At 42.3% G+C, this 26,648-nt stretch overlaps 1 protein-coding gene and 1 pseudogene across 2 annotated transcripts; both read right to left on the reverse strand.

The window, feature by feature from the left end:
* The window catches only part of LOC135679678 (pyruvate kinase isozyme A, chloroplastic-like), a 48,502-nt pseudogene extending 37,042 nt beyond the window's left edge, over window positions 1-11,460 (reverse strand).
* A 631-nt stretch (window positions 11,461-12,091) lies between these two features.
* On the reverse strand, window positions 12,092-26,346 carry LOC135585844 (ABC transporter I family member 19-like). 2 transcript variants are annotated; one of them, XM_065192233.1, is made up of 6 exons: window positions 26,112-26,346; window positions 23,914-24,074; window positions 23,382-23,433; window positions 13,814-13,950; window positions 12,784-12,870; window positions 12,092-12,697 (listed from the first exon to the last, which is right to left on the reverse strand). In XM_065192233.1, the coding sequence occupies exons 1-6, from the start codon at window positions 26,239-26,241 to the stop codon at window positions 12,401-12,403; spliced, it is 864 nt and encodes a 287-aa protein (XP_065048305.1). In that variant the 5' UTR covers window positions 26,242-26,346; the 3' UTR covers window positions 12,092-12,400. The 2 variants fall into 2 exon arrangements, with proteins under 2 accessions (XP_065048305.1, XP_018684911.1); XM_018829366.2 differs by having other exon boundaries at window positions 26,171-26,324.
* Window positions 26,347-26,648: the final 302 nt, after the last annotated feature.

Raw genomic sequence — 26,648 nt, forward strand, 5'->3', positions numbered from 1 at the left:
TTTTGCATCGGTTGAAAGCCTTGGTCATCAGTATATGGGGGCTGTGTTCCACCAATGGAAAAAGTTCAAATGCAAGTACCAGTAAGTCCCATGGAAGGGACTTGATCATGCAGAGGTATGATCGAAGCAGTTGGAGAGTTGGATTGCTCTAGAGCCCATATTCGCTTAAGGGAGCCCGACAAGTCAGAGGACAAGGTCGAGTAAGCGAACGTTGCTACCAAGGAAGCTAAGGAGAACAGAATCGGTGCAAACCTTACAACGTGATGGCAGAGGCCATGCTTGGGAGTTGCAGTCTGTTTTTCCATCGACCAAAGGGAGCTGCTTGGAGAACACAGAGGTGTTGAAGCAAGGGGTCGAAAGGGGCGAGAAAGCGACGACGAGTCCAGAGGGACTTAGCTACCCAAAATCAAGCATCAGTTAGAATGGAGGTGGACTCGGAGGAGTGCCACAGAGGCATATCTACTGATTGTGAAGAAAAAGGATGTAGATGCGAGGCGACGGAGAGTAGTGCAATGGGCATGACAGCGCCATGGTACCGTAGAGGCGGGACTTCCGTGAAAGTCATTGATCCCTTGCTCTCATGGAGGGAGAGCGCTTGGTCGTGAAAGGGGCCGAGGAGGTGGAGCATGCAGAGGCAATCTCCAAGTACCGAGACAAGGCTGAAGGGCAGAGGCCAAGGAACTTCGTAAGACCGGTGTCAACGAGCTTCTCATCAAGATAGCCGAAAGTGAAGGACTTCGGGTCAGGCAAGAGTGCATGACCAAGGAACGAAGCAGGCAGTACGCGGTGCTGTACCTTTGCTAGTCAATGGAGTAGGCGGCAGGGTTGATGGAGAAGACGGTACAATCCCAGAGGCGACCAAACCTATGAGAGAATCACTCCAAGTTGGGGTGAAAACTTCATGTATTCCAGAAGTTCGATAGCATTGAGAAGGTGAATTATAGTAACTAACTCAATGCAAGGAGTGCAAACACTTCAAGTGCTTCAGAAGTGTGAGCAAAGAGCAGGCGAAGGCCAGTAACCAGCTCGATGCATGGAGTACAACCTCGAGGAGGCGAGCGAAGTTAAGTAACCTTTTCCTTCTCAACTCTTAAGAGAATGGGCGAAACCGAGTACCCCAATTCTCTTATCTATCCAACAGAGGAGCTCTACACATGTTCAAAGACCCTTCGAAGATAATGGAAGACAATAGTTGTCAAATCCTCACCAACGGTGATCAGTGCTACTAAGAGTAGATTGTTCGCTTCATTTCCCAACGAAAGCGAAAGTGATGCAAACCTACTTGGAAGTGACAACTAAGTTAAAGAAGAGTCAATTGACAAATTTTATGGAGGAAGGACCCAAAACTTCAGAAGTTTGCGAGATGATGCTCGTTAAAGCTCCAACAAGCATCCACCCAGTTCAAGCAGCATGAGGCATTTGAGAGACTAGCGCAGTAAGGATGGTCTTTTCCTTCATCTGGAGGATCCGCATGAACCAACAGGGATCAACACAACTCAGTCAACCCCACACTAGAGTCAGAGTCATTAGCGAGTTGAAGCAACATGGCGGATCAAAGGTTCAACTACTCCAAAACAGCAGCGGAGAGCAGTTGAGAGCCAGGAGGCGCATTGCAGCTGGAGCAGAAGATTGAAGACTCAACAAAGGCAAGGAGTTGTAGAGTCGGCAAAGGCTTCGACGAGGATGTCGAAGGAATAAGTGGGGGAGAATGTCACGGACAAATTTCGAAACAGGATGTTTGATGTAATACTTATGTATGTCCGTGTCTTTTGGTATGTTCATGCTTTGTACCAAGGTTTGCCGTACCGGACTGTACCGCCCGGTACGGGCGGTACGTACCGGTCCGACAGGCCAGCGGTACGCGGACCGCCCCGTACTGTACCGAGTACTGTAGCAGTGTACAGTAACACTGTAGCAGTGTACAGTGCTCGGTACACCTGGGTGTACCGAGCGGTATACCGTACCGTACCGGTACCAAGCCCGAGTCGAAACGCCGGTACGGTACGGTACGACGAACCTTGCTTTGTACAACATGTAGAGGGACGGCCGAAGGCTTAATAGTCCCATTTTAGTAGGGTTGGTGGCCGCTTTAGGTTTGTAAATAAAGGTTGTGTCATGTGGATACTTGTGAGAGATTTTCGGTCTGTAATGGACCATTTCGACCCTTTGTTGTGCCACTGTTCAGAGCTAATAAAGTCTATTTGTAATTTGCATTGTCTATGAAGTGTTTCCTGGAATGTTTGCTTGTGGATCCCGAGTGAGGCGTTCTCTCTAACCCGTTTTCTCTTTTGTGGGTCCTAAGGGACCATGGGAGGCTGACCTTTGCGGACGGACACGCAAGGGTGCCGCACGACTTAGGCAAAACTAGCTAGTCCGTGACAATGTGGTATCAGAGCGGGACAAGCACTCATAGAAACACTTGGCATGCAAACGTGGGGACCTAGCGAGGCTGTGTTGAGGGCAGCCAGCACGCAGACCATTTGGGGGAAAATGGGCATGGAGAAGCAGGGAAAAGGAGTCGCTCAGAGGAGCGGGTATCTAAGATTGGCATTCAGAGGAATGGCCAACCCTTCACACAAGAGGCACCACGAGGACAAGCAAGTTGGGAAGAATGCATAGCGCACAAAGGTTGGGATGACTGAGTTTGAGCTATGGCTCAACTTTGGCAACTATACTTGATGGTGCTCAAGGCAAGCAAGACGCTTAGTAAAGGATGAGACCATGCAAGGTGGAATAGGTTGTTCAGCGATCGAAAGAGTTGTGCAAAGCTCACAAAGGTGAGAAGAATTGCTAACTTGAAGAATTCAGTACTCATATAAGGGTTTGTATACGAACGATAGATTGTTCGTGGCCATCCCAAGGCGACTGAAACTCGGCGCCATGGAGCATTGAAACTTTTTCTTCAGCATGAGAAGGATACGTCCGTACGAGGCTGAAGTGTGCAGCGAGTTCAGCATGTTGCTAAGCCTTGAGAGGTGTAACGAGGGCTGTATTGACGTGGAGTCGCAACCTAGCAAGTGCGTTTGCGAGGGACAGAACAATGCACAGTTTGTTCAGTAAGGCATTGTAGTCTAAGGGGATGGTGGTCTTCGAAACTTTCAAAGAGAAGGAAGCGAAGAGAGAAGTTGTTCTAACGGGATAGATATCCAGGAGGGATAAGTCCCGGCTCTCCAGAGGGAGAACCATGTGCAACAGACCGCACATGTTGAGGAGTACCTCAAAAACAAATTCACAAAGCTCAACGGGTCGAGCGAGCGACGAGGAGTCGTCGTATGATCTCGCTTGAGATAATGCATTGGGGGGATGCATTGCAAGATCAAGTAGGGGAGCGACCCAAGGCAACACAAATGAAGCCATACTTAGAGTCGATATGGAGATCAGACTTAATGGAGGGCTGACCCGTGGAATGGTGGGCGTGAGGACCATCATCAACTAAATGCAAATCGAGGAGCGGAGCAACTTAGGTGTAACTTGGCGAAGTACCCAAGCTGCATGAAGAGAGCCGACATAGAAGATTGAACATGGAGTGGAGGCACAAAGCTTTCCTTGGACAGAGGTCAAGAATATGAACTCTTGCAGAGGCAAGAGCGGGATCATGTCGTTCCATGGGTCATTCATTCTGATGGAGCGGAGTCATCTTACATGGTGCCAAAGACGAAGGGAGCTTCTGGGCACAGACACCTTATCTTGGAGAGGCATTTGATGGAGGAACCAAGACGACTCAACTTGTGGAGGCGAAGTTGGGTTCAGAAGGCCTTGGCACGGGGCAAGAGGATATGGAGGTGGGTACTCTTGAAGAATATGCTCTAGTGCTGCCATTCAAGTTGTCATGAAGGAAGCAGTGTGCAACGGAGATTGTGATGGTAGGGGCAGAGGCCCAGGATCCAGACAATGGTGCACCAATTTCAACAAAGTCGGTGGACTTCGGGAGCTACTAGGTGACAGATTGTCTTAGAGCGGTGCTTCGTCTAAGTGTGACCCGAGAGTGGGTTGTCACGAACGGTCGTCGCGCACCAGCAACAACATCGTTTAACGAACCGTTTGTCGCTTTTGCATGCTTGTACCGAAATATGGCAGCATGTTTTGCCTTAGTTTTGTGTGATTTTGCTTGTAAAAATGCATGTTCGAATAGGTTGCAGTGCTGCAGTGCGACCGCTTGCCGCGTCGGGCCGAACAGCCCAAAACAGCTCCGTTTTCACGTGTCACGGCTTCTTTTCTGCAAGCCGCAGCTGCGCGCGAAACGTCAGCCATCTCAGCACCCTAGAACTCCCCGGGTGGCACAGGGCTAGATGAGGCTTCGGTATACTGTCGGGCGTTGAAAAACTTTTCACAAGTTTGCACGTTAACTTGACAGGAACTTGCTTTCTCGCACGGCACTCGGTGAGCAGTTGTATGTGGACTTGCAACTGTTCGTTCTACCTTCTAAAGTCCTTGTTTTCCTCCTTCCTCTCTTTTCTCCTGTGTACACAAGGTGCTTGTTGAATTGCTTGTAAAGCTTCCCTCTTCGCGAGACGTCGGGACTTGTCCGTCCCTCGTTTTCAATCTAATTAACTTTCTGTTTTACAGGTCCTTCGGGACCTATACGAGGTTGCAACTAGGCTGAACCTTTGCGGACGCATATGTCGCAAGGGCACCTCATGACTTAAGCAATCCTAGCTAAGTCCGAAAAGATGGCGCAAGGGTGTGTCGCGACTTAGGCAACTCAAGCTAAGTTCGCATCTTTGCCGCAATGGTGCCTCACGACTTAAGCAATTCCAACTAAGTCCGTGATAGGGTGGACAAAGGTCAATTGCCAAAGGAACGAACATAATCGAAGATAGAAGAAGCCCTACGATGTGTTGGTAGCGACCACACATAGAGGGATCATAATCTAAGTTCATCCCATAATAATCAGAATGCAATGAAGATGTCACTAGGAGGCGACATGGTGTAGCGGAACGTGGTGGAACAGTTCGTGGCAATACGATACACACGAATCTGGTCCCGCGGGTCCCGCGAGGGACTATATCATACGGAGGTATGACCGAGAGCTATTGGGAGCTCCACTTCGGTGAACAATACGACGACAAGAAGGGCTATAAATTCAAAGAGTGAAGGCCATGGTACCGCAGAGGCGGATTTTCCGTGCATGCATCGAATTTTGCATCGGATGAAAGCCTTAGTCATCAGTATATGGGGGCTGTGTACCATCGAGGGAAAAGTTCGAATGCAAGTACTAGTAAGTCCCATGGGAGGGACTTAATCATGCAGAGGTATGATCGGAGCGGTTGGAGAGTTGAACTGCTCCAGAGCCCATATTCGCTTAAGGGAGCCCGGCAAGTCTGAGGACAAGGCCGAGTAAGCGAACGTTACTACCAAGGAAGCTAAGGAGAACAAAATCAGTGCGAACCCTACAACATGATGGCGGAGGCCATGCATGAGAGTTGCAATCTGTCTTTCCATCGACTAAGGGGAATTGCTTGGAGAATACAGAGGTGTTGAAGCAGGGGGTTGAAAGGGGCGAGGAAGCGACGACGAGTCTAAAGGGACTTAGCTACTCAAAACCAAGCATCGGTTAGAATGAAGGTGGACTCGGAGGAGTGTCACAGAGACAGATCTACCGATCGTGAAGAAAGGGATACAGATACGAGGCGACAGATAGTAAGGCCATGGGCATGACAACGCCATGGTACCGCAGAGGTGGGACTTCTGTAAAGTTATCGATCCTTTGCTCTCATGGAGGGAGAGCGCTTGGTTGTGAAAGGGACCGAGGAGGTGGAGAATGCAGAGGCAAACTCCAAGTACCGAGACAAGGCTGAAAAGCAAAGGTTAGGGAACTTCGTAAGACCGGTGTCAACGAGCTTCTCATCAAGATAGCCGAAAGTGGAGGACTTCGGGTTGATGCAAGAGTGCTCGACTAAGAAACGAAGTAGGTAGTACGCGGTGCTGTACCTTTGCGACTCATAGGAGTAGGCGACAAAGATGATGGAGAAGACAGTACAATCCCAAAGGTGACCATAACTACTAGAGACTTGCTCCAAGTTGGGGTGAAAATTTCTTGTATTTCAAAAGTTCGATGGCATTACGAAGGTGAATCACAGTAGCTAACTCAACGCAAAGAGTGTAAACACTTCGAGTACTTTAGAAGTATGAGCAAAGAGCAGGCGAAGGCCAGTAACCAGCTCGATGCATGGAGTATAACCCTCGAGGAGGCGGGCGAAGTCAAGTAACCTTTGCCTTCTCAACTCTTAGGAGAATGAGCGAAACCGAGTACCCCAATTCTCTTAGCTATCCAACATAGGAGCTCTGCATAGGTTCAAAGACCCTTTGAAGAAATCTAATAGAAGACAATATTTATCAAATCTTCACCAATGGTGATTGGTGCTACTGAGAGTAAATTGTTTGTTTCATTTCCCAATAGAATGCCAATTTAAAACGGAAATGATGCGAACCTACTTGGAAGTGACAACTAAGTGAAAGAAGAGTCGATGGGCAAGTTTTGTGTAGGAAGGACCAAAAAACTTTAAAAGTTTACGAGGCGATGCTCGTTAAAACTCTAATAGGCATCCACCCAGTTCAAGCGGCATGAGGCATTTGAGAGACTAACGCACACTAAGGATGGTCTTTTCCTTCATCTAAAGGATTCGCAGGAACTAACATGGACCAACATAATTCAGCCAACCCCATACTAGAGTCAAAGTCATTGGCGAGTTAAAGCAACATGGCGGATCAAAAGTTCGACTACTCATCAACAGCAGTGGAGAACAGTTGGGAGCCAAGAGGCACATTGCAGCTAGAGTAGAAGATTGAAGACTCAACAAAGGCAAGGAGTTGTAGTGTCGACAAAGCCTTCAACGAGGACGTCGAAGGAATAAGTGGGGGAGAATGTCACGGACAAAACTGTAAACGGGATGTTTGATGTAATGTTTATGTATGTCCGTGTCTTTTGGTTTTGTTTATGCTTTGCACAGCATATAAGGGGTTGGCAGTAGGCTTAGCAGCCCTATTTTCTTTGATTTTGGTGGTCGTCCTAGGCTTGCAAACAAAGGTTGTGTCATGTGGGCACTTGTGGGGATTTCGATCTGTAGTGGACCATTTTGGACCCTTTGTTGTGCGACCGTTCAGAGCTTGTAAAGTCTGTTTGTAATTTGCATTAGCTATGAAGTGTTTAGTGAAATGATTGCTTGTGGATCCCGAGTGAGGCATTTTCTCTTTTGTAGGTCCTAAGAGACCATAAGAGGTTTCGAGGAGGCTGTATAAATCAAATCAATCTTTACTCAAACATGTTAGTGAAAAGAAATTCATAATGTAACAAAAAAACTGTAATTTAATGATTGATAAAAGACAATGGTAACATGTGCTTAGTACATTTGCTTCTAGTTTGTTTGTGAAAATTTCTAACAAAATGAGGATAGACAAGGATGCAACAACCTTAGAAGAAATTGTAGGAAGCATGGCATTAGATTCACGCACTAAGCTACCATCATGCCAGATTGTAAGATTAGCGCGTGGTAGTAGCAACCCAGGATCGGTGCAGCGACACTTCACATCTGGACCAATCTTCTCAATCACCTCAAACCTGACCATTCTTCCATCCACAAGAAGTTCGTCACCCACTTTTACATCTGAAGTATGTCCAAATTATTTTGAAAATCAAATCAGAAGTTGGATTAGTTTCTTCATTTAGAAAAAAAAAACTATTAATTTATCTCCAACATAAAGATGGAATTTTAAGGCCTTAACCTTCAGCAAAGCCATCATAATTCACATGGATCGTATGTTCTGGAAGAGGCGAGTTAAAAGCTATTACACTAAATGTCCAAATTTCACCATCCTGCATAAAGCAATGTCTTAAATAACTATTCATCCAAATGGATAAAATGTGAGGTATCAGAAACATGGATTTTGATATACCTGAATATGCCTTAATTTACCAGTAGTAGCAACTTTAATCAGTCTAGCATGTAGAAGCCAGTGGATTTAAGACAATTCACAGTAGCAGCAAAAGTAAGACGGTCAAAATCCATCAAGGATGTTTCAGGAACAAGGTTATCGCATTCAATGGCACACAACTTCTAAATTTGAAGCAATATTTATTAAGAATGTTTCAAGAACAAGGTAATCCCTCAACAGCATGTGGACTCCAAAATTCCAACTTAAACTTAATATGGAAAAGAAATTTCCAGCCAAAATTTTCTGAACTATCAAAAAGAGAACTAAAATGTGAAAAGCAAAAAAGAATATGTTTTTTAAAATGATATTTTATTTCAAGCTAGCACGAATCCATCTTTTTCTCCACCTGAAACAAAAAATGTGGTCAATAGAATAGCTTTAGCTTTATTTGAATTCTCTCTTAATTGATATAGCAGTATAATTGTTCAAGGGAAATGTACATGACCACAAACATGAAAGTGACAATGGATGATGCTAGCACTAACAGTAGTTACTCGGTCGATGAGGAAAAAAGTGGAGTTACATTTTAATATCAATGAGAACACCTAAATATCACATGAATGCCAAAAAAGTTCAATGTAGTATTAGCTTGCAAAGCTAGTTCTTGCATCTAAAATGATTGTAAAATCCAAACTGACCCATGGTAGGAAGGAACCCTTTAAGTGTCAGCATGTGATATGTAACTTCAGGCTAGTCTTTTCCAGTATGAAAAAATACTGTGTTAGAGTACATAAAGTTATTTAAATGATACTGATCCTAACAACATGCTATTTTCCTCCAAAAACATGTTGACATTGCAGCAAAAAGGTGTATAAAACATTCAAAGATCCTCAGCACCTACAAAATGAATCTAGAATATCAATAGAAATCAAGCATTCCCTGGATAATGATACATAAAATACATAAATGTACATCTGCAATCACAATTTGGCACTCAGTTACTTAACACACCCTGTATCAACTATATATTTGTATGTTTCCCAGATCCTACTTTCTACATCAACTATGAAAATAATTAGTAGAATTTTGACAGGTGCTGAGAAGGTAAAGTTACTTTGAATATACCAATGGGATACACCAAACTAGATCTGATCATAAAGCAATCTCATACAATTTCAAGCTTTTCCAACTAATTTAATATTGTTTTAAAAAAAGCCAAATTTAGAGCCTGATCTACTCAATAGCGACCCAATCCATTCAAGTGCTAGCTCCCTAACCAAATTCCAATTTTACAAAACTTCTACAAGGGATTGAGTCCAAAATTAGTTAAAAGCTCTTGTCTCAGATGCCTACAAGCATAATTTGAATAAAAGTGTGGGCAAGATGAGAAAAGCGTAAAGAAGAAGAAAACCAAGCTACATTCAAATGATTTATTATAATATTTTTACCAAAGACTAACATGAAGGTTGTCAACATATTTAGAAACTTTAAATTTTAAACATGAAATGTAATACTAACTATAATAAGAATATGGCTTAATTCCTATAATCATGATATTAGCAATTAAAGGTGTGCAATGTGGCATAGCATAGTTATTGCTCGTTTTATTTTCACTAACTAAAGTTAGTATTTTGAGTAAGTAATGGCGTCCAGGAGCTAAATACATATTGTGGCTACTAATAATTTTGTCGCAACCTCATCTCCTCCAATCAAAGCCACAAATGATTGGAGGTTATTTGACAAACATGTTAATTTAGTTAAGAGTTAAGTCAAAATCTTGGTGAGAAACATGAGAAGATGCAGCATTGGCGGCTGGAATTGGAGGATGAGAAAAAAGAATCATTCAGTGACGGAGACCAAAATACGAAATGAACTCAAAAAACAAAATACAGAATATAATGTGTAGCACCTTCCAATCAAATGAATAAACTCAATTTTCCCTGATAAATATATATTCTAATGGAAATAACTTACAATATCTTATTCTTGCATCTGACATGTGCAAAATATAAAGAAAGCAAAATATCATGGGTCAAAATCTTCCAACTAAATCGAAAAACTCATTTTTCCCACATACACACACACACACACACACACACATGGCGATTGCTGGGAAAATACCCTCTTTTTGGGTTTTTCTCGGATGGTACCCCCTTTTCAAAATTCCCAAACCATCACCCCACTATTTAAAAAATCCCCAAAATACCCCCCCCCCCAAAAAAAAGCTGTTCACAGTGCTTTCTCACCAACAATTTACAGTGTTTTGTGGGTTGTTTTTTATCCACAAAACACTATTATAGTGTTTTTAAAGCAAAACACTATAAACAGTTGACGGGAAAACTTTAGATTTGGACAGGAAAAAATGACAATTTTTAAGGGGAATCTTTGGAATATTAAAAATAGGGGGTGATGGTTTGAGAATTTTAAAAAGGGGGTACCAACCCGGAAAATCCCAAAAAATGGATATTTTCCCAAGCAATCGCCCATTTATATATATATATATATATATATACATACATATATGCATATACATATACATACATATTTGCATATATATATATATATACATATATATATATATATACTTGCATGTGGTAATGATTAAAATATAAAACAAGATAAACATCATGAATCATACGGTAAGGTCATCAACTAACATTTTTGCACCCATTAAAAAAGAAAAAGGATCTAGGTCTGTGGCACTATCAAAAGTGGCAATAACATCATTTAGACAAATTGATAACAATCAAAGAGGAAGCAGATTTATTTTTACAGGGTCAGGAAACTTCACCTCGGCCTTAGCAGAGGCAGCGCCACCAAGGTCACCCATGTGGATCTCACTGCCCTCAGTATCCATCATCACAGCGACCGCAAACCTCCTTGTTAAGCTGTCGGACCTGGCGAATGACCTGTCGATGCCATTCGTTAGTGCCGTGGCACATGTTTACTCTCGCCACATTCATCCCACCAGTGGCGAGCGCCTCCAGCTGCTCAGCCCCGCAGGTGGCCGGCCCAATCGTGCACACAAGCTTCGTCCGCCTAGTACTCCGGAAACCAATCTCCTTCAGCTCGGCCTCGGTCACGGCGTCGACATCAATCGTTGCCGATGCCACGGCCGCTGCGGCGAGGTTACTGGCGCCGTTGTCGGAGGCACGGAGGCTGAGATCCAGCGGTGAGGAAGGGGTGGTGGAGGCGCCACAAGGATGGAAGCGACAAAGGTGGCGGTGGAATGAGAAGTGGGGAAGGAGGCGGAGGACAGGGGGAGAAGGGGGGCGGAGAAGGAGATTGGAGAGGGGCCGGGAAGGCGTCGGAGGAGAGAGAAGGTGGACGGTTTGAGCCATTCTCTACTTCGATTGGAGAAGCCCTGGGGGCGGCGGCGAGAGAGGCGGGACTCCGGCGGTTGTCGGGAGTTGGAAGTGGCGGGGTACGGAGATAACGAAGCACACGACGAGAGGGTTTTTTTTGGAGGCTTCCACTTGTATTCATCGCTGGCTTATCATAAAAAAAAGGATTTATGATATAAAAATCATTAATAAATTTTAAAGTAATTTATTTAATTTAATTGACTTTTATTTTCCTCATCATTTTATCATGCTTGACACCACCGTCGTCATCAATTTTCCTCATTATATCTTTATTGTTGACGCATTGTGGGTATTATTTTTTATTTCTCTATAATCTATTCTTCTTCTCGTTAAAATTATACTATATATTTTTTTGAAAAATACTCGTAAATTGAGAAAATTTTACAAAAGAATTATTACATTTAAAAAAAAATAAATGTCAACTTCTTCCCGATTTGGCATACTTCGTAATAACATGGGTATTTCATTCCTGTCCTTGTTGGGACAACTACATGCTTCCACAAATATTACTATCATCTCTGATGGTCACTATTCTTATATATTAACCATAACACCACCCTCATTATTCTGGTTAGTAACACCACTATATCAATAAATATGAAAGTCATCGACACAGGAGTAATATAGAATATATATAGTGACAATATATATAGAATATATGTTGTGACTATTAGTGGGAGGTATTATATGTTTTGTTATTTGGTGTTTGGGCGAATTTCCTAGAAAATATTTAGTATGTGCCATCATCGTCAACAGCATGCAAGATGACACAGGTGTAAAAGGTAAAAAAATCTTGACTAGCAGCAGCAATTTTCCAACACACGACAGAATCAGAGGTAATTGACTCAAGAAGCTGATGAATAAAATTTATATTATCTTAAACCATATCATCCAATTTTTCACTCATAGTAAAAATTGACAACTAAAATAAGATAATCTTTTTTACTCACTAAAGACAATCTGAAGCATCATCGCAGCATATCTTGCTACCACAGAATTTCTCAAGTACATCAGTATTTCATGGTCCATCTTACTTGGATTCTTTCAGTGGGAAGAACTCAGAAGAGAACGGAAAAAAAAAAAAAAATCCACATCATATAGCAAAGAAATGAGATGGAAATAGTGAAATAGCCATAGATGAACTGAACACTAGCTTTCTATAATCAGCGGTAGTATGCCATATGCCGAGATGATCTAAAAGGAGATGAATCAAAAGGAGAGAGCGTACTTGATCTGGCAACAGCGCTGATAGGTTTGATGAGTTCCTTTTTTGGGAGTTTTGACTCTGATCGAAGCCATGACTCAACAACTGATAGCAAATTGTTGGCACTTTTCAGTTCAATGATGTCTGAAAGTTTTCCTGACCTCTTCAAATCACCATCTTGGATGTATGCCACATGCGTTGCCCATGTTTCCAGTCCATCAAAAATATGGGTTGCATAAACAATGATAACTCCTCTCTACAACAAGATTGTAGTACATCAGGAAATGAAAACAAGTGAAAAAGAAGAATGACCAATGCAAGTTGTTGTTTGGATAACCATGCCTGTTCACATTCTTCCGTGAAGAACTCGAGGAGATCCATTCTTGTGACAACATCTAAATCAACTGTAACCTCATCAAGCAGAAGAACCTGTATTCCTTTCAGATCTTAAGAAGCAATATTATGGCTATGAATAAGATTTAACATCAAATTGATTTATATAATCCTTATCACTAATTCGATTTTCTTATAAAACAATCACAGAATCTGAAAGTTTGCATGGCTAAGTCATGTAATCAACAAGGAAATTGCTAAGCGAAGGAGTGAAATGACTAACACCTATGCTGATGATTCTTAGCATGACTGTTTTAGAGAGTGACGGCTCATATTTGGCTAATTCTGCCTCTGCAGGGTATGGTTTCATCATCAGAAATGAAACCAATGCTTCCATTTTTGGAGGCCCCTGCAAAGCATCCAATGAAGCAATGGCCCAGGGTATTGCTCTTTTGGAGGGGATAAACGAGGCATTGTGTTGCAGCATCTCCAGAATTTTGATTCCGCTAGACGCCTAACAAATCTTTGACTTTGCCAAAGGCCCATGGTTTCGTCAGGCTATAATATTTAATATTAGAGCAATGCAACCTTTTCTCCATAGTGTCTTTTTGCCACCTGCCTAGAGAACTCAATGGCACTGCTTATAGGTTCACGATCTGTGGTCGGTCCCAAGGATTTTCCTTCAGATGTAATGCAGCATATCTGGATGCTTTTTCTTGTTGATTCCTTAATACAATAGCTCTTTATCGTTCGTTCAAAAAAAAAAAGGAAATTGCTATTTCATAGTTCACTGGTCAAAGAACAGAAAATTAAGGCCTATTCAATAAAAAATTTGCATGTTATCTCCTCTCTGCCCAAAAGTATTTAAGAGCCGATGTGCTGCAGAACAGTATAAAAAATAGTATAGATTTCTAAATCATGTTAAGCAAAAAATCTTCGACTAATTCACTTATTACCACATAAGCCATATAACTATAAGCCTGGTGATATCTATGGCATGCACTATCACTTGCAGATTATTAGTAGTAAAGAAATTAACCTTGTATGGGTAGAGAAGACCCATGCATATCTGGACACGGCGGCGTTGTCCATCAGAAACTTTATGCATCCTCCACTGCAGATTGATATCAAGAAGATCAATCAACTTCTCTCTCCTGGCAGGATCAATCCCTTCAACTGTTCAAGAAAAAAGTAATGGCAAAAGAATAATTTATATTTTCATTTGTTTTAACAATCAGCAGAATTCGCACTAAAAAGGGAAAACTACATATATTAAGATATATGAAATGACATCAGCAAAGAAAAAAAAAAAAAAAAATATATATATATATATATATATATTAATGACACTAAAAGGGAAGGTGAATTAATGCAATAGCGTTTTTAACTGATTTTAAAACTCAATCAATAAATTAACATCTTTCAGAAACTTGATTGATCAAGTTAAAGTTGCAAGCAAAGAGAATAAAACTAGGTCACAAATAAAGGACAAGTAAAGAGAGGCAAACCAATTTATAGTAGTTCGATCTTCTCGACCAACGTCCACTTTCGGTTCCTTTTTCCTCAAAGCCACTAGCTTTCAGTATCGATTTTTTTTTCAATGGGTGAATATCAATTACCCTTGTTACAACTTCCTCCTTTTTCAGGCTGTATACTAAACTCAAGAGGAGAAGGAAACTCAAACTATGCTCAAAATGAGCGTTTACAACACTTTTTTGCTCAGGAATAGATGCCCCATCAACCAAGCCTAAGTGGGGTATTTATAGGACCCAAAATGCTTCAAGAATAGAGCTAAAAATTCAAATCCAAAATTTCAAGGTACGGATGATACTATCGCCGGCACTGGGCGATACTACCGTCGTAACCAAGCTACAAATATCGACTTTGACAGTCCTATTGTAGCCTAGGCGGTACTACCACTAACATAAGCAGTACCACTGACGGAAACATTGACAAAACATAAATAGTATTTGTCAGCTGACTCAGGCGATACTACCGCTTAGGCCTAATGGTACCACTGCCCAGGCCTAGTTTAGACCATCGATTTGACCTTCTAATAGGCCTAATTCAGCTCTGGTTCAAGCCCAATGGTTTTCTTAACAAGTTAGCATAATTTCGACCAAGGTTCTTAATTTTGAGCTTTATTCGGCACGGGCATACCGAGCGGTACGCCAAGGTATACCGCTCGAAACGTATATATATACATATATATATATATATATGTATATATATATATATGTATATATATATATGTATATATATATGTATATATATATACACATATATATATAAATATAATATTAAAAAAAGAAAGCGAACACTGCCTCAACGATGTTGTCTCCTTTTCTTCTCCTCGTTGTGTCAAATAAGGAGAAGAACGCGGTCTTCTCCTCATTTGCGGCGTTTGGCGAAGACGTTAAACACCGCAGTCGTCTCCAGCCTTCGGCACGACGTGAAGAGGAGAAGAACGCAATCTTCTCCTCATCTACGACGTTTGACGAAGACGTCAAAGGGCGCAAATGCCTCCGACCTTTGGCGCGACACGACGAGGAGAAGAATGCAATCTTCTCCTCACCTGTGGCGTTTGGCAAAGACGTCGAAGGTCGCAAACATCTTCGACCTTTGGCGAAGAACGCGATGAAGGTCGTAGGCGTCTCTGGCCTTCGGCGAAGGATATGGTAAAGAAGTCGAGCAGTTGCCTCTCCATTACCTCCTGGATCGGGATCATCGAGGGAGGGCGACGCCGGATCGAAAAGCATCGAGGTTCTCCCCCCTCTTCTTTGAACGCCTTCTCCCTCTTCTCCCTCGACACTTCTGTTAGAACCCTTACGAATTCTAAGCTTGGGGTTGATCTCTTTAGAGGATCGGCCTCCTTGGAACTCTATAGGGGTTCCTTCCACCAGGTTGCTTCTCAAATGTTGCTAAAAAGATTCATCTATTCCTTGCAAAAGAGGATGAATACATGACTATTTATAGGGCTTCTAAACCCCAACTCCTAACAAGATTCATACTCAAGACTCCTACTTCTAACTAACTCCTAATAGGACTCCTACTCAAGACTCCTACTTTTAACCAACTCCTAATGTTTCTCTAAGAAGCAACCTTCAAACTAATCCTATCCTTAGCCGACCTTTTCACCTCTTTAATAGGGGTCGGCTAGGTAGGTTTTACATGAATGTGTTAGAACCCTTACAGATTCTAAGCTTAGGGTTGATCTCTTTAGGGGATCGGCCTCCTTGGAACTCTATAGGGGTTCCTTCCTCCAAGTTAATGCTCAAAGGCTGCTAAAAAGATTCATTTATTTCTTGACAAAAGAGGATGAATATATGACTATTTATAAGGCTTCTAAACCCTAACTCATAATAGGACTCCTACTCAATTAGGACTCATACTCAAGACTCCTAATAGGACTCGTACTCAAAACTCCTACTTCTAACCAACTCCTAATGCTTCTCCAAGAAGAAACCTCCAAACTAATCCTATCCTTAGTTGGCCTATTCACCTCTTTAATAAGGGTCGGCTAGGTAGGTTTTACATGAATGCCCCTTTCAATTAGGACTCTCCTAGCTAGAGTCCTAATAGATCCGCCCTCTTCAAATCAGCCTTGTCCTCGAGGTTGACGATCCATGAATTCTGGGAATTTGATCTTCATCATATTTCTCCTAAGTGGCATCTTCTGTCGGTAGATTCACCCACTGTATTAGCACTTCAGTAGTGGGTCATCGTCGTCGAGTCACGATCCGTCGATCAATAATGGCACTCAGCTGGGTTTGGAGTTCTCCTTAGGTAGTCATATTTGGTAGATGGCTTTGGGTTGTCTCGTTTTGTCCCAGCTTGAGCTTTAAACATGACACATGAAAGACTGGATAGATTCGGGAGCTGGCAAGTAAGTTCAATCTGTACGCTACCGCTCCGATGCGCTCCAAAATTTAGTAAGGTCCATAGAACCGAGGTGAAAGCTTCATAGATGCTCTTAGTCTGGATTGATGTTTGCTTGTATGGTTGGAGCCGTAGGAAGACCCAATCTCCTACTGAAAATTCTCTTTCACCTTTGTGTTGGTCATATTGTTGTTTCATTCTTGCTTAAGCTGCAGTGAGATTATCTTTTAACAACTTCAACATTTTGTCTCTGTCCTGTAGTTCCCTATCTACTTGTTCTACTTTAGAGGTGCCCAACACATATTTTGAGATCACAGGGGGAGGTCAACCATACATAGCCTTATAGGGAGTACATTTTGTGGATGAATGATAAGTTGTATTATACCACCACTTGGCCTAGGGAAGCCACTTTGTCCACTTTTTTGGCCAGTCACTAGTGAAGCATCTGAGGTATGTCTCCAAGCACCTGTTCACCACTTCAGTCTGGCCATCGGTTTGTGGGTGATACGCCGTACTCATTTTCAATTTAGTGCCTTGCATCTGGATTAACTCTATCCAAAATCTACTCGTGAAGACCCTATCACGATCACTTACAATAGATCTCGGCATCCCATGCAATTTTACAATATTCTCCATAAAGATTCGAGCCATACTAGAAGTAGTGTAGGGAGTACAAACAACGCAAAAGTGAGCATACTTTGTAAGGCGATCCATCACGACAAAAATTGTACCTTTTTCCTTGTGATAAGGGAAGCCCTTCGATGAAGTCTATTGATATATCAGTCCATATTGAGTCCAAGACGGGTAAAGGTTGCAGCTTTCCGAGCCACGCCTCGCGGCTAGTCCAATGCCCAAGTCGCATCTCGGCCAGTCTAACGCCCGAGCCACGCCTCGCGGCTAGTCCAATGCCCGAGTCGCATCTTGGCCAAATCCAACGCCCGAGCCATGCCTCGCGGCCGGTCTAATGTCCGAGTCGCATCTCAGCCAATCCAATGCCTAAGGCACGCCTCGAGGCCAGTCTAATGCCCGAGTCGCATCTCGGCCAAATCCAACGCCCGAGCCACGCTTCGTTGCTAGTCAAATGCCCAAGCCACGCCTCGTGGCCAGTCCAATGTCCAAATTACATCTCGGCAAGTCCAGCGCCCAAGTAGTGTTGCTCAACCAGTCCATCTCCTGAATAGAAACTCATGATCAACCGACGATCGAACCACCACTCCCAACACGACAACCAACCCAGCCAACAAAAGGCACCAAGCCATACCCCGAGCCCCCTATACGGAACCCGGGGCACGCCTCTTTGGGGGGGGGGAGAGAATGATATGGCATATTTTGGCATCGCCCACGTGGACCCAAGCAAGCAGACACGACAATGCAGACATGAAACCTCAAGTACGATGTGGCATGCAGCACACACGTGGCGGGCAACCACTTGCCGCCCCCTCCATATGAACGACATCATCACAGTACAGCCACCCCGGAAAGCTCGGGACGATGCCGAGCGACGCCGATCCGTGCAGGTCGGTCGACGTCGAGCGACGCCGATCCGTGCAGGTCGGTCGACGCCGAGCGACGCCAATCCGTGCAGGTCGGTCGACGCTCGTACAAAAACTTAAGTCGGCTGCCTGAGGAGCCGGCCACAGTAAATTGACCCCGTACGACCAACTCATCCTCGCAGGTATAAAAGCTAACCCTCCCTAATCAGGAAGGGGAGGCACTTCGAACACTGAACTCTCTCTCATTCCACCAAAAGCTAACTTAAGTTTCAGAGGGGTCAAGTCGAGAAATCCCCCTCCCGACCTTGACCTATGTGCAGGAGCTCAGCGACGAAGAAGCATGCCACTTGCCAAGAGAGAAGACCGTGCTCAGGGGACGAGGCTCGAACCCGACCCGACCCGACACTCGCCCTCATCACCCGAGCATCCGCGTGGGCGACCTTGTGCATCCGGGACCGGACCGAGCCGTGCTGACATCTCGACCACGGCGTAAAGGTTCACCAACAATCGGGTAGCCGCGAAAGCGCATCTGCAACAACATTCTCTTTCCCCTTTTTGTAAGTTATTTCATAATCATATCCAAGAAGCTTTGTTACCCATTTTTGCTGCTAGGGGGCAGATATCTTCTGCTCTAAGAAATATTTTAGGCTTTTATGGTCGATCTTGATTTGAAAGCGTTGCCCGATCAAGTACGATCTCCATTTGGTCATTACATGCACAATCGCGTGCATCTCCTTGTCGTAAATAGTCATCCTGAGATGGGAAGGAGATAATGCCTTACTGGTATAAGCGAGGGGGCGGCTATCTTGCATTAGTACAACACCAATTCCGACTCCGGAGGCATCGGCTTCAATAACAAAAGTCTTGCTGAAGTTGGTTAGCGCTAGTACGGGCGTTGTCATCATTGTAGCTTTAAGTTCGTCGAAGGCGGTGGTGACTTTGTCCGACCATTGGAAAGCATTTTTTTTCAGCAAGGAAGTAAGGGGTGCACTGATCTTTCCATAGTTTTTCACAAACTTGTGGTAGTAGTCTGTTAAATTGAGAAAGCCATGTAGCGATTTTATGTTCCTCGGAGTCGATCAGTTCTGCATTGCTTCAATTTTAGAGGGGTCCACCGCCACACCTTCCTCTGATATGATATGCTCAAGATATTCCACCTTCTTGTCACGGACTTAGCTGGTTTTGCTTAAGTCGTGCGGCACCCTTGCGTGTCCGTCCGCAAAGGTCAACCTCCCCGAAGCCTCTCATGGTCCCTTAGGACCCACAAAAGAGAAAACGGGTTAGAGAAAACGCCTTACTCGGGATCCACAAGCAAACATTTCCGAAAACACTTCATAGACAATGCAAATTACAAACAAACTTTATAAGCTCTGAACAGTTATACAACAAAGGGTCAAAATGATCCATTACAGACCGAAAATCTCTCACAAGTGCCCACATGACACAACCTTTATTTACAAGCCTAAAACGACCACCAAACCTAACTAAAATGGGACTATTAAGCCTTCGGCCATCCCTCTACATGTTGTGCAAAGCATGAACATACCAAAAGACACAGACATACATAAGCATTACATCAAACATTCTGTTTAGAAAGCTGCACTTCAATTTTTTGACAAAAAGAACATGTTCTCGCAAAATCATAAAAACAAGTCATAAGTGTTGAAAATGACTTTCAAGAGAAGGGCTGTAAATAAGGATATTGTCGAAGAAAACCAGCACAAACTTACAAAGATAATTCCGAAAAATATCATTCATAAGGCTCTGGAGGGTGGAGGGAGCATTGGTGAGACCAAAGAGCATTATAAAAAATTCGCAGTGGTCGTTGTGTGTTCGAAAGGCGATTTTCGGTATGTCTTCTTCGCACACTCGTATTTGATGATACCCGGATCGAAGGTCCAGCTTTGTGAAGACTCGTGGTCCCTTTAATTCATCAAGCAATTCATCTACTACTGGAATAAGGTATTTGTCCTTGAAGGTTATGTCGTTGAGAGTTCGGTAATCAACGGACATTCGTCGTGTTCCGTCCTTCTTTCGTACGAGGAGTATCGGTGAAGAGTAGGGGTTGTAACTTGGTCGAATAACTCCTGTTTCGAGCATCTCTTTTATAATCCTTTCTATTTCATCCTTTTGGAGATGTGGATACTGATATGGCCGAGTATTTGCTGGAGGTTTGCCCGGAAGAATCGGTATACAATGATCATGCCGACGGGTAGGAGGTAGGTTGTGTGGTTCGTCAAATATATCTGAAAATTGAGCAAGCAAAGGAAGTAGGTTTGGATCTTCAAATTCTATTGGCTCTCCCTTAGTTTGCTGCTCAAGTTGTACCAAAAAGCCGCTGCATGCTTTGTGCAAAACCTTCTCCATTCGTTGTGTGCAAATCGTCGTTACGTCGGCCCCACGTTTCTCGTGCAATATCACATGTTTCCCCTTACTATAAAATTTCATAATTAGTTTCACAGAGTTCTAGGAAACATCACCTAATGTCGTCAGCCATTCGATGCAGAGCACGGCCTCATAATCATCAAGAGGGAGGAGGAAGAAATCTGCAGTTATCTCTTGCTCATATAGCAATAGTTTCACCCGCGGGCACCTATGATCACACTTCAAAATTCGTCCGTCGGCGACCTTAACGTTAAACCTACTACAATTCTCGATAGGTAAGGCCATCCGGACAGCAACTTTACTGTTCATAAAATTATTAGTGTTCCCGGTGTCAATAAGAACGATGATAGGTTGTTGCTTCAGAAGTCCACCCATTTTCATCGTTTGCAGGTTCGCGTAACCGGCAAGGGCATGCTTCGTAATATCAACCTGTTGCTGTTCTTCATTTGCGACCTCTTCCTCATGTTCCTGGACCTCCTCCTCCATGTCTTCAAGAGGTTTAATCAGTAGGAGGCGGCCCCTTTTGCAGCAATGATCGTGGTTCCACGGCTTGTCGCAATGCCAACAAAGACCCTTTCTGATCGGTCACGTAGTTCTTCTCTTGTCAATTTTTTTGGCAACGAATGACAGCTGGTAGCAGAAGGAGGTTGATATGTCATGGGCAGGAGAGGTTCTCATCCTCCGAGCATCTTAGTTGAGTCATTCTTCTTGTATTCGGGCGAAAGAAATCGCAGCTGTCACGGTACGGGGTTGTCGCGCCTTAACCTCCCCTTTTATCTCTAGCTTGAGTCCTTTGATGAATGTTCCTAACAATTGACAGCCAGTCCAATCAAAAGCAAGGTAGGATAGCTTCTCAAACCTGGTTTGGTACTCTTGAATCGTAGAGGTGTGTCGAATCTTTGCGAGTTAGCCATCGATATTTTCATATTTCATAGGTCCGAAACGATTCAGCAATGTGTTCTTAAATTGATTCCACGTCGAAGCCCCATGGAGGAGGAGGTCCAGGAACATGTGTTCTTAAATTGATTCTGTTGACGGGTTAATGGCATGGGGTGGTGGAAGGTTCGAAAAAATTGAGGATCACGGAAAGGTACTACAGTAGGTTTTTACGTCGAAAGTGTAGTAGTTTGGACGTAAAAGGTCAGTGGTTTATATTGAGAATTTTTTTACAAAACCAAAGGGAAATCCGCTATTATGAAGTGTTAAGGCTATCGTAAAAAATTCGTAGAGATTTGGACGGAAAAAACACAGTAGCAAGATTAAACAAACTATGTTATACGGCTAGAATTCTGCAGTGCATCTTTCGTCGTAGAGATGAAAACTTTACGACGAAAAGTTTATGTAGCAATATAGGAACAATTTTTTTGGATTTTTGAATAAGGATAACCAAATTGCAACAATAGTAAGGTAGAAAACCAGAACCTGTTGCAATTCACGGGGAGATCAAAGGATGATCCGTGGTGGTGGAGATGATGGTGGAATTCGGCGACGATCTTTTAAGCAATTGTGGGAATTGCTTTGGGCGGTTGTGAAGGGCTGATGGATAGTTGTGGAAGGGCAGTGAGACGCCCAGAACGCTGCTCTGATACCAAGTTTTAGAACCCTTACGAATTCTAAGCTTAGGGTTGATCTCTTTATGGGATCGACCTCCTTGGAACTCTATAGGGGTTCCTTCCTCTAGGTTGCTGCTTAAAGGCTACCAAAAAGATTTATCTATTCCTTGCAAAAGAGGATGAATACATGACTATTTATAGGGCTTCTAAACCCCAACTCCTAATAGGACTCCTACTCAAGACTCCTACTTCTAACCAACTCCTAATAGGACTCCTACTCAAGACTCCTACTTCTAACCAACTCCTAATACTTCTCTAAGAAGCAACCTCCAAACTAATCATATCCTTAGCCGACCTCTTTACCTCTTTAATAGGGATTGGCTAGGTAGGTTTTACATGAATGCCCCTTTCAATGAAACTCAATTAGGACTCTTCTAGCTAAAGTCCTAACAACTTCTTCTTCCCTTGCTGCAACCAGGCCGCAACCAGGTTGTCCCTCGATGCTTCTTCTTCCCTCGCCGCAGTTAGGCTGATACCACCCGGTAATGGGCAGTCTGTGTACCGATCTGCTAGCGAACTGGTACGTACTGCTCAGTACGAGCGGTATCATTCGAAATTAAAATCCTTGGTTTCGACTAAATACCAATTCAAATTGACCCATAATGACCTCAATCAAGACTTCGATAAATCAACTACATATACAACACATTTACGAAGCTTTCAACACATTGTACACTATTCTGGCATGTTGTCCGATCTTCCAGCATTTCATCCGACCTTCGGCACATCGCCTTTTCTTTTAGCACATCGCCCATTATATCGGTATGTCGATTTTTTCATGATATCCAATCTTTTGGTGCAACATCCGATCCTTCCAGCATGATGCCCAAACCTTTAGCTCGAAGTTTGATTTTTGGCATGTTGACCAATCCTCCGGCTCAACATTCAATTTTTGACATGATAATTTTCCGACGCAACATTCAACTCTCTTTCTCAACAGTTGGCCCTTCGATGATCCTAGTCCATGATCGAAGTATTTCTTGCGTCATTTATCTCAAAAGCAAATTAGTTCAATAAACTCATCAATTAGTTTCATCATCAGAATCCAAGATTCAACATATACATATATCACTTCTATAGGCAATTACTATGGTGGTCAACTTAGCATAAATTTTTTATAATTTAAAAATATTTACGTAATAGTACACATAAATTCTTAAAGATTTGGAAAAGCACAAGGCTAACAAGTACGTAACTGTTTATCTCTCATTATACAAATTCCCATTTAGTATCATACCTCCAAAAATCATGTGCTCGGCAGAAAAATCACCCTGGAGTGGAATATCTCCCTGGGTAAATGACAGGAAAACTTTGAGTGAGATAATCTATCCTCTTAAACCAAACTATTTTTATAAATTTATTAATCCATGCCTATATATCAGTTTGTATAGGGTTTAGCAAATATTGTTACAGATGATCTGTTACTTTATCATTCTACTAACTTGAATTTTGTGTCACATGTCCAAGTATTTGTAAATCAGGGACTTCGATAAGATGTTTACCATCTAACAAGATACTTATGTTGTTAATTGCTAGAGTCATCCAGACTGCATATGTCAAATACCAGGAGTTTCCAAGTTAAATTTAGATAATATAAGCTTAATTAACTAGAATGCTACATAAAAAATTTCCCTGTTTCTAATTGATAAGGGTCTCTGATTAAAATAAATTATGGGAATAATGTCATAAGGTTAAAAGACATATAAAAAACAATCATGATATTCCAATATTCTTCTGTTTGATGATATCAAGAAAGATTATGAACTCACAGCAGATCCAACAGTTTTGCTCCATGAGCCCCCTAGATAAGCAAGATCACCACTGCAGACAAGCCGTGTATCATGAAATGCAGAAGCATTAAGAACACGCACTACATCCCTTCCTCCAACCATGTGCTTTCCCGCCAAAATCTTCAAAAGTGTAGTTTTACCTGCAGAAGTATGAAAGAAATATGAGGTTGGTAAACACCAGCCACTACTAACAGTTGGATGACCTCTTGATTAGCATGCATATCGAGAAAGTGCATAGGATATTATGATACACTTCATGCATTGCACTCAACGACTAAAAATTGGGAAGGACTAAAATGGTATAGTTGAATTTTCTTTCTTAAACACTCACCAATGGGTCCATTATGCTCCTAAAGTTACAGATAAATTGCTGATAAAAAAATTCCTATCATATGAAAACTCTATTGTTCACTTACAGTTATGGTTGAACACTAATCTCAATCGCTTTGACTTTCTCATCAACCACCTCAATGCACATACAGTAATAATAAAGCACAGATATTAAAGTTGGTTCATCATAAATTTGCACTCGTTGAGGCTGATGTAAAGCTTGTCACAGAGCACTTTCAACACTACTCTAGAAGTACTCGAGGTGTTCTTTCTGTCTTATGTCAGCAAAGTATACCACCATAAATTTTGTTTATTAATTAATTTAATTCACTAGTCACATGAAGATACTAAGATCATGACAAATGAGGATATAAGCAATCTTACAACTGGTGCTTTTGCTTGACAAACTCGGATCTATATATTGCATGATGAGAAAGTAACAGAATTGATACTTCCTGACAGCTTAACCTACACAAGCTATTCCTTTCAATCAAATTATTGGAATGGAGGCATCTGTGTTTTCACATTAATTAATCACAATGTTCTCAATAAGGACTTATGTAAAGTGCTATTCACAGCACTTAATTCTCTAAATAAAATGGCAAATGATTAAAGTTTCAAAAATACAGACCAACTGTTTCAAAGTTCACTCTTTCAAATATCTTTAGTGAGATTGTTTCTTTAGCATTTGGTCTAAGATCACCTTTCAGCTGGTTTTTAATGGATCATTTAATTAACGACTCATCATCAGATAAATAAATCCACCTTGTATGCTTTCCAGTTAAAGAACTATTCTCAGCTCATATGAGGAGATTATGTTTCTAATAGCAAATTTTGGAGGGCAGGAAGTGCCTAAGGCTTCAGCATCATGTTCTTTCTGCTTGTTTCAATGTAACAGCAGAGCAATTTCAGGCTGTATTAAGCAGTTATAGAAACCTCCTCAAGTGGCAGAGTTAGAATTTTTCATACATTAGCAGTTCATCAAAAACCTTGAAAGACAAATCTAAAAAAGAGAAATCAAAGTGCAAAAGCAAATATGGTCTTTGTTCCTCCCATAGAAAATCACCGATCACCTGCCTAAGGCATTCGGTCCTTAAATAAGTTGAAGCCGAGAATTTAAACAAGTAGAAATGTTAGTAGAAACATGATTGTTCTTAGGTTTAGATTTCCACTTCTAGAACGAGAACAACCAAAAAATTTCTCAGAATGTTCGAACTCAGATTGGTGGAGACTGGAGGCTTTGATCATTAGAAATCTTGATTGGCCCTCAGTTGATGTAATTCTTGTTCTCTCTTTCACTCCTGCTCATCCTCCTTGTCTCCTACCTTTCTTCTAGTTCCCTCTATTTTCTAACTTTTAAATTCAGAAAAGCACAATTCAACTTTTTTTTTTATCAAAAGTAAGTAATACATTTTTTTCCATATTATAACAGTGAATTTGAATTTGATAATTGTATCGATTATCGACCCAAACAAGATGCATAGTAAATCCAATTTTTATAATCCCATTTCTCAATTGCACGTACTACTGGACCTAATGGTGACCAGTCGCTTCAAACCATCATAGCATATAAACAAGACAATGACGAATTCAATTCAATCAATTGATTATATAGGATGATCAACCGAATTTCTCTTTTACAATAAAGTTTCGGAAATAACTGAGTCTAAATTCCAAGAATAGGCGCTCGATTTACCTCATCAAAAAGGGATCATCAAAACGAATGGAGCGAGAACCCTGCATATCTAAAGTAACAAACAACAACAAGAACAAAAAAGACGCGAAACCTTGAGGTATAATTTTAGGGTTCAAAGGGTAAAAGAGAAGGTGGGGGAGGGAAGAATCACCGGATCCATTGGCACCAACAAGGAGGCATCGAGATCCGGGAGAGACGTCGAGGTTAAACCTGGTGAAAAGAGGCGGCAGGCCCTCGTAGGCGAAGTTGAGGCTCGACACCTCTATGCCACCGCCGTCCATCTCCTCCACGCGACTGACTTCTTTGCCGACACAGAGAAGGAAAACTACACCCGCGAATGCCTCGGACAAACGCACAGCAAAACACACTTTTTGCTCCGTGTGTGTTCGGTTGTGTACCCTTCAAAACCGGAAAATTCAATATGGTCACATCGTGGCCCCACCCCACACCAGATGGTCGTAACTACCATCCCTATCAAGATGACCTAAGGTCGATTGGATTACCGGGAAGGAGGAGTGGGGGCCATTCTCGATGTAAGCAATGATGTAATCTGGCTCGAGTTCGATCCAATCGACACCATTAATAGCACATTAATCAAAAGGTGCAAATTATGTTGTTCTCCCTTTTTAATTACACAAATTACACCAATTGAGGAGGTAATAAAAAAATAATTAAAATTTTTCTTCTT

Source organism: Musa acuminata, chromosome BXJ1-7, assembly GCF_036884655.1.
Source record: "Musa acuminata AAA Group cultivar baxijiao chromosome BXJ1-7, Cavendish_Baxijiao_AAA, whole genome shotgun sequence".
NCBI classification, from domain to species: Eukaryota; Viridiplantae; Streptophyta; class Magnoliopsida; order Zingiberales; family Musaceae; genus Musa; species Musa acuminata.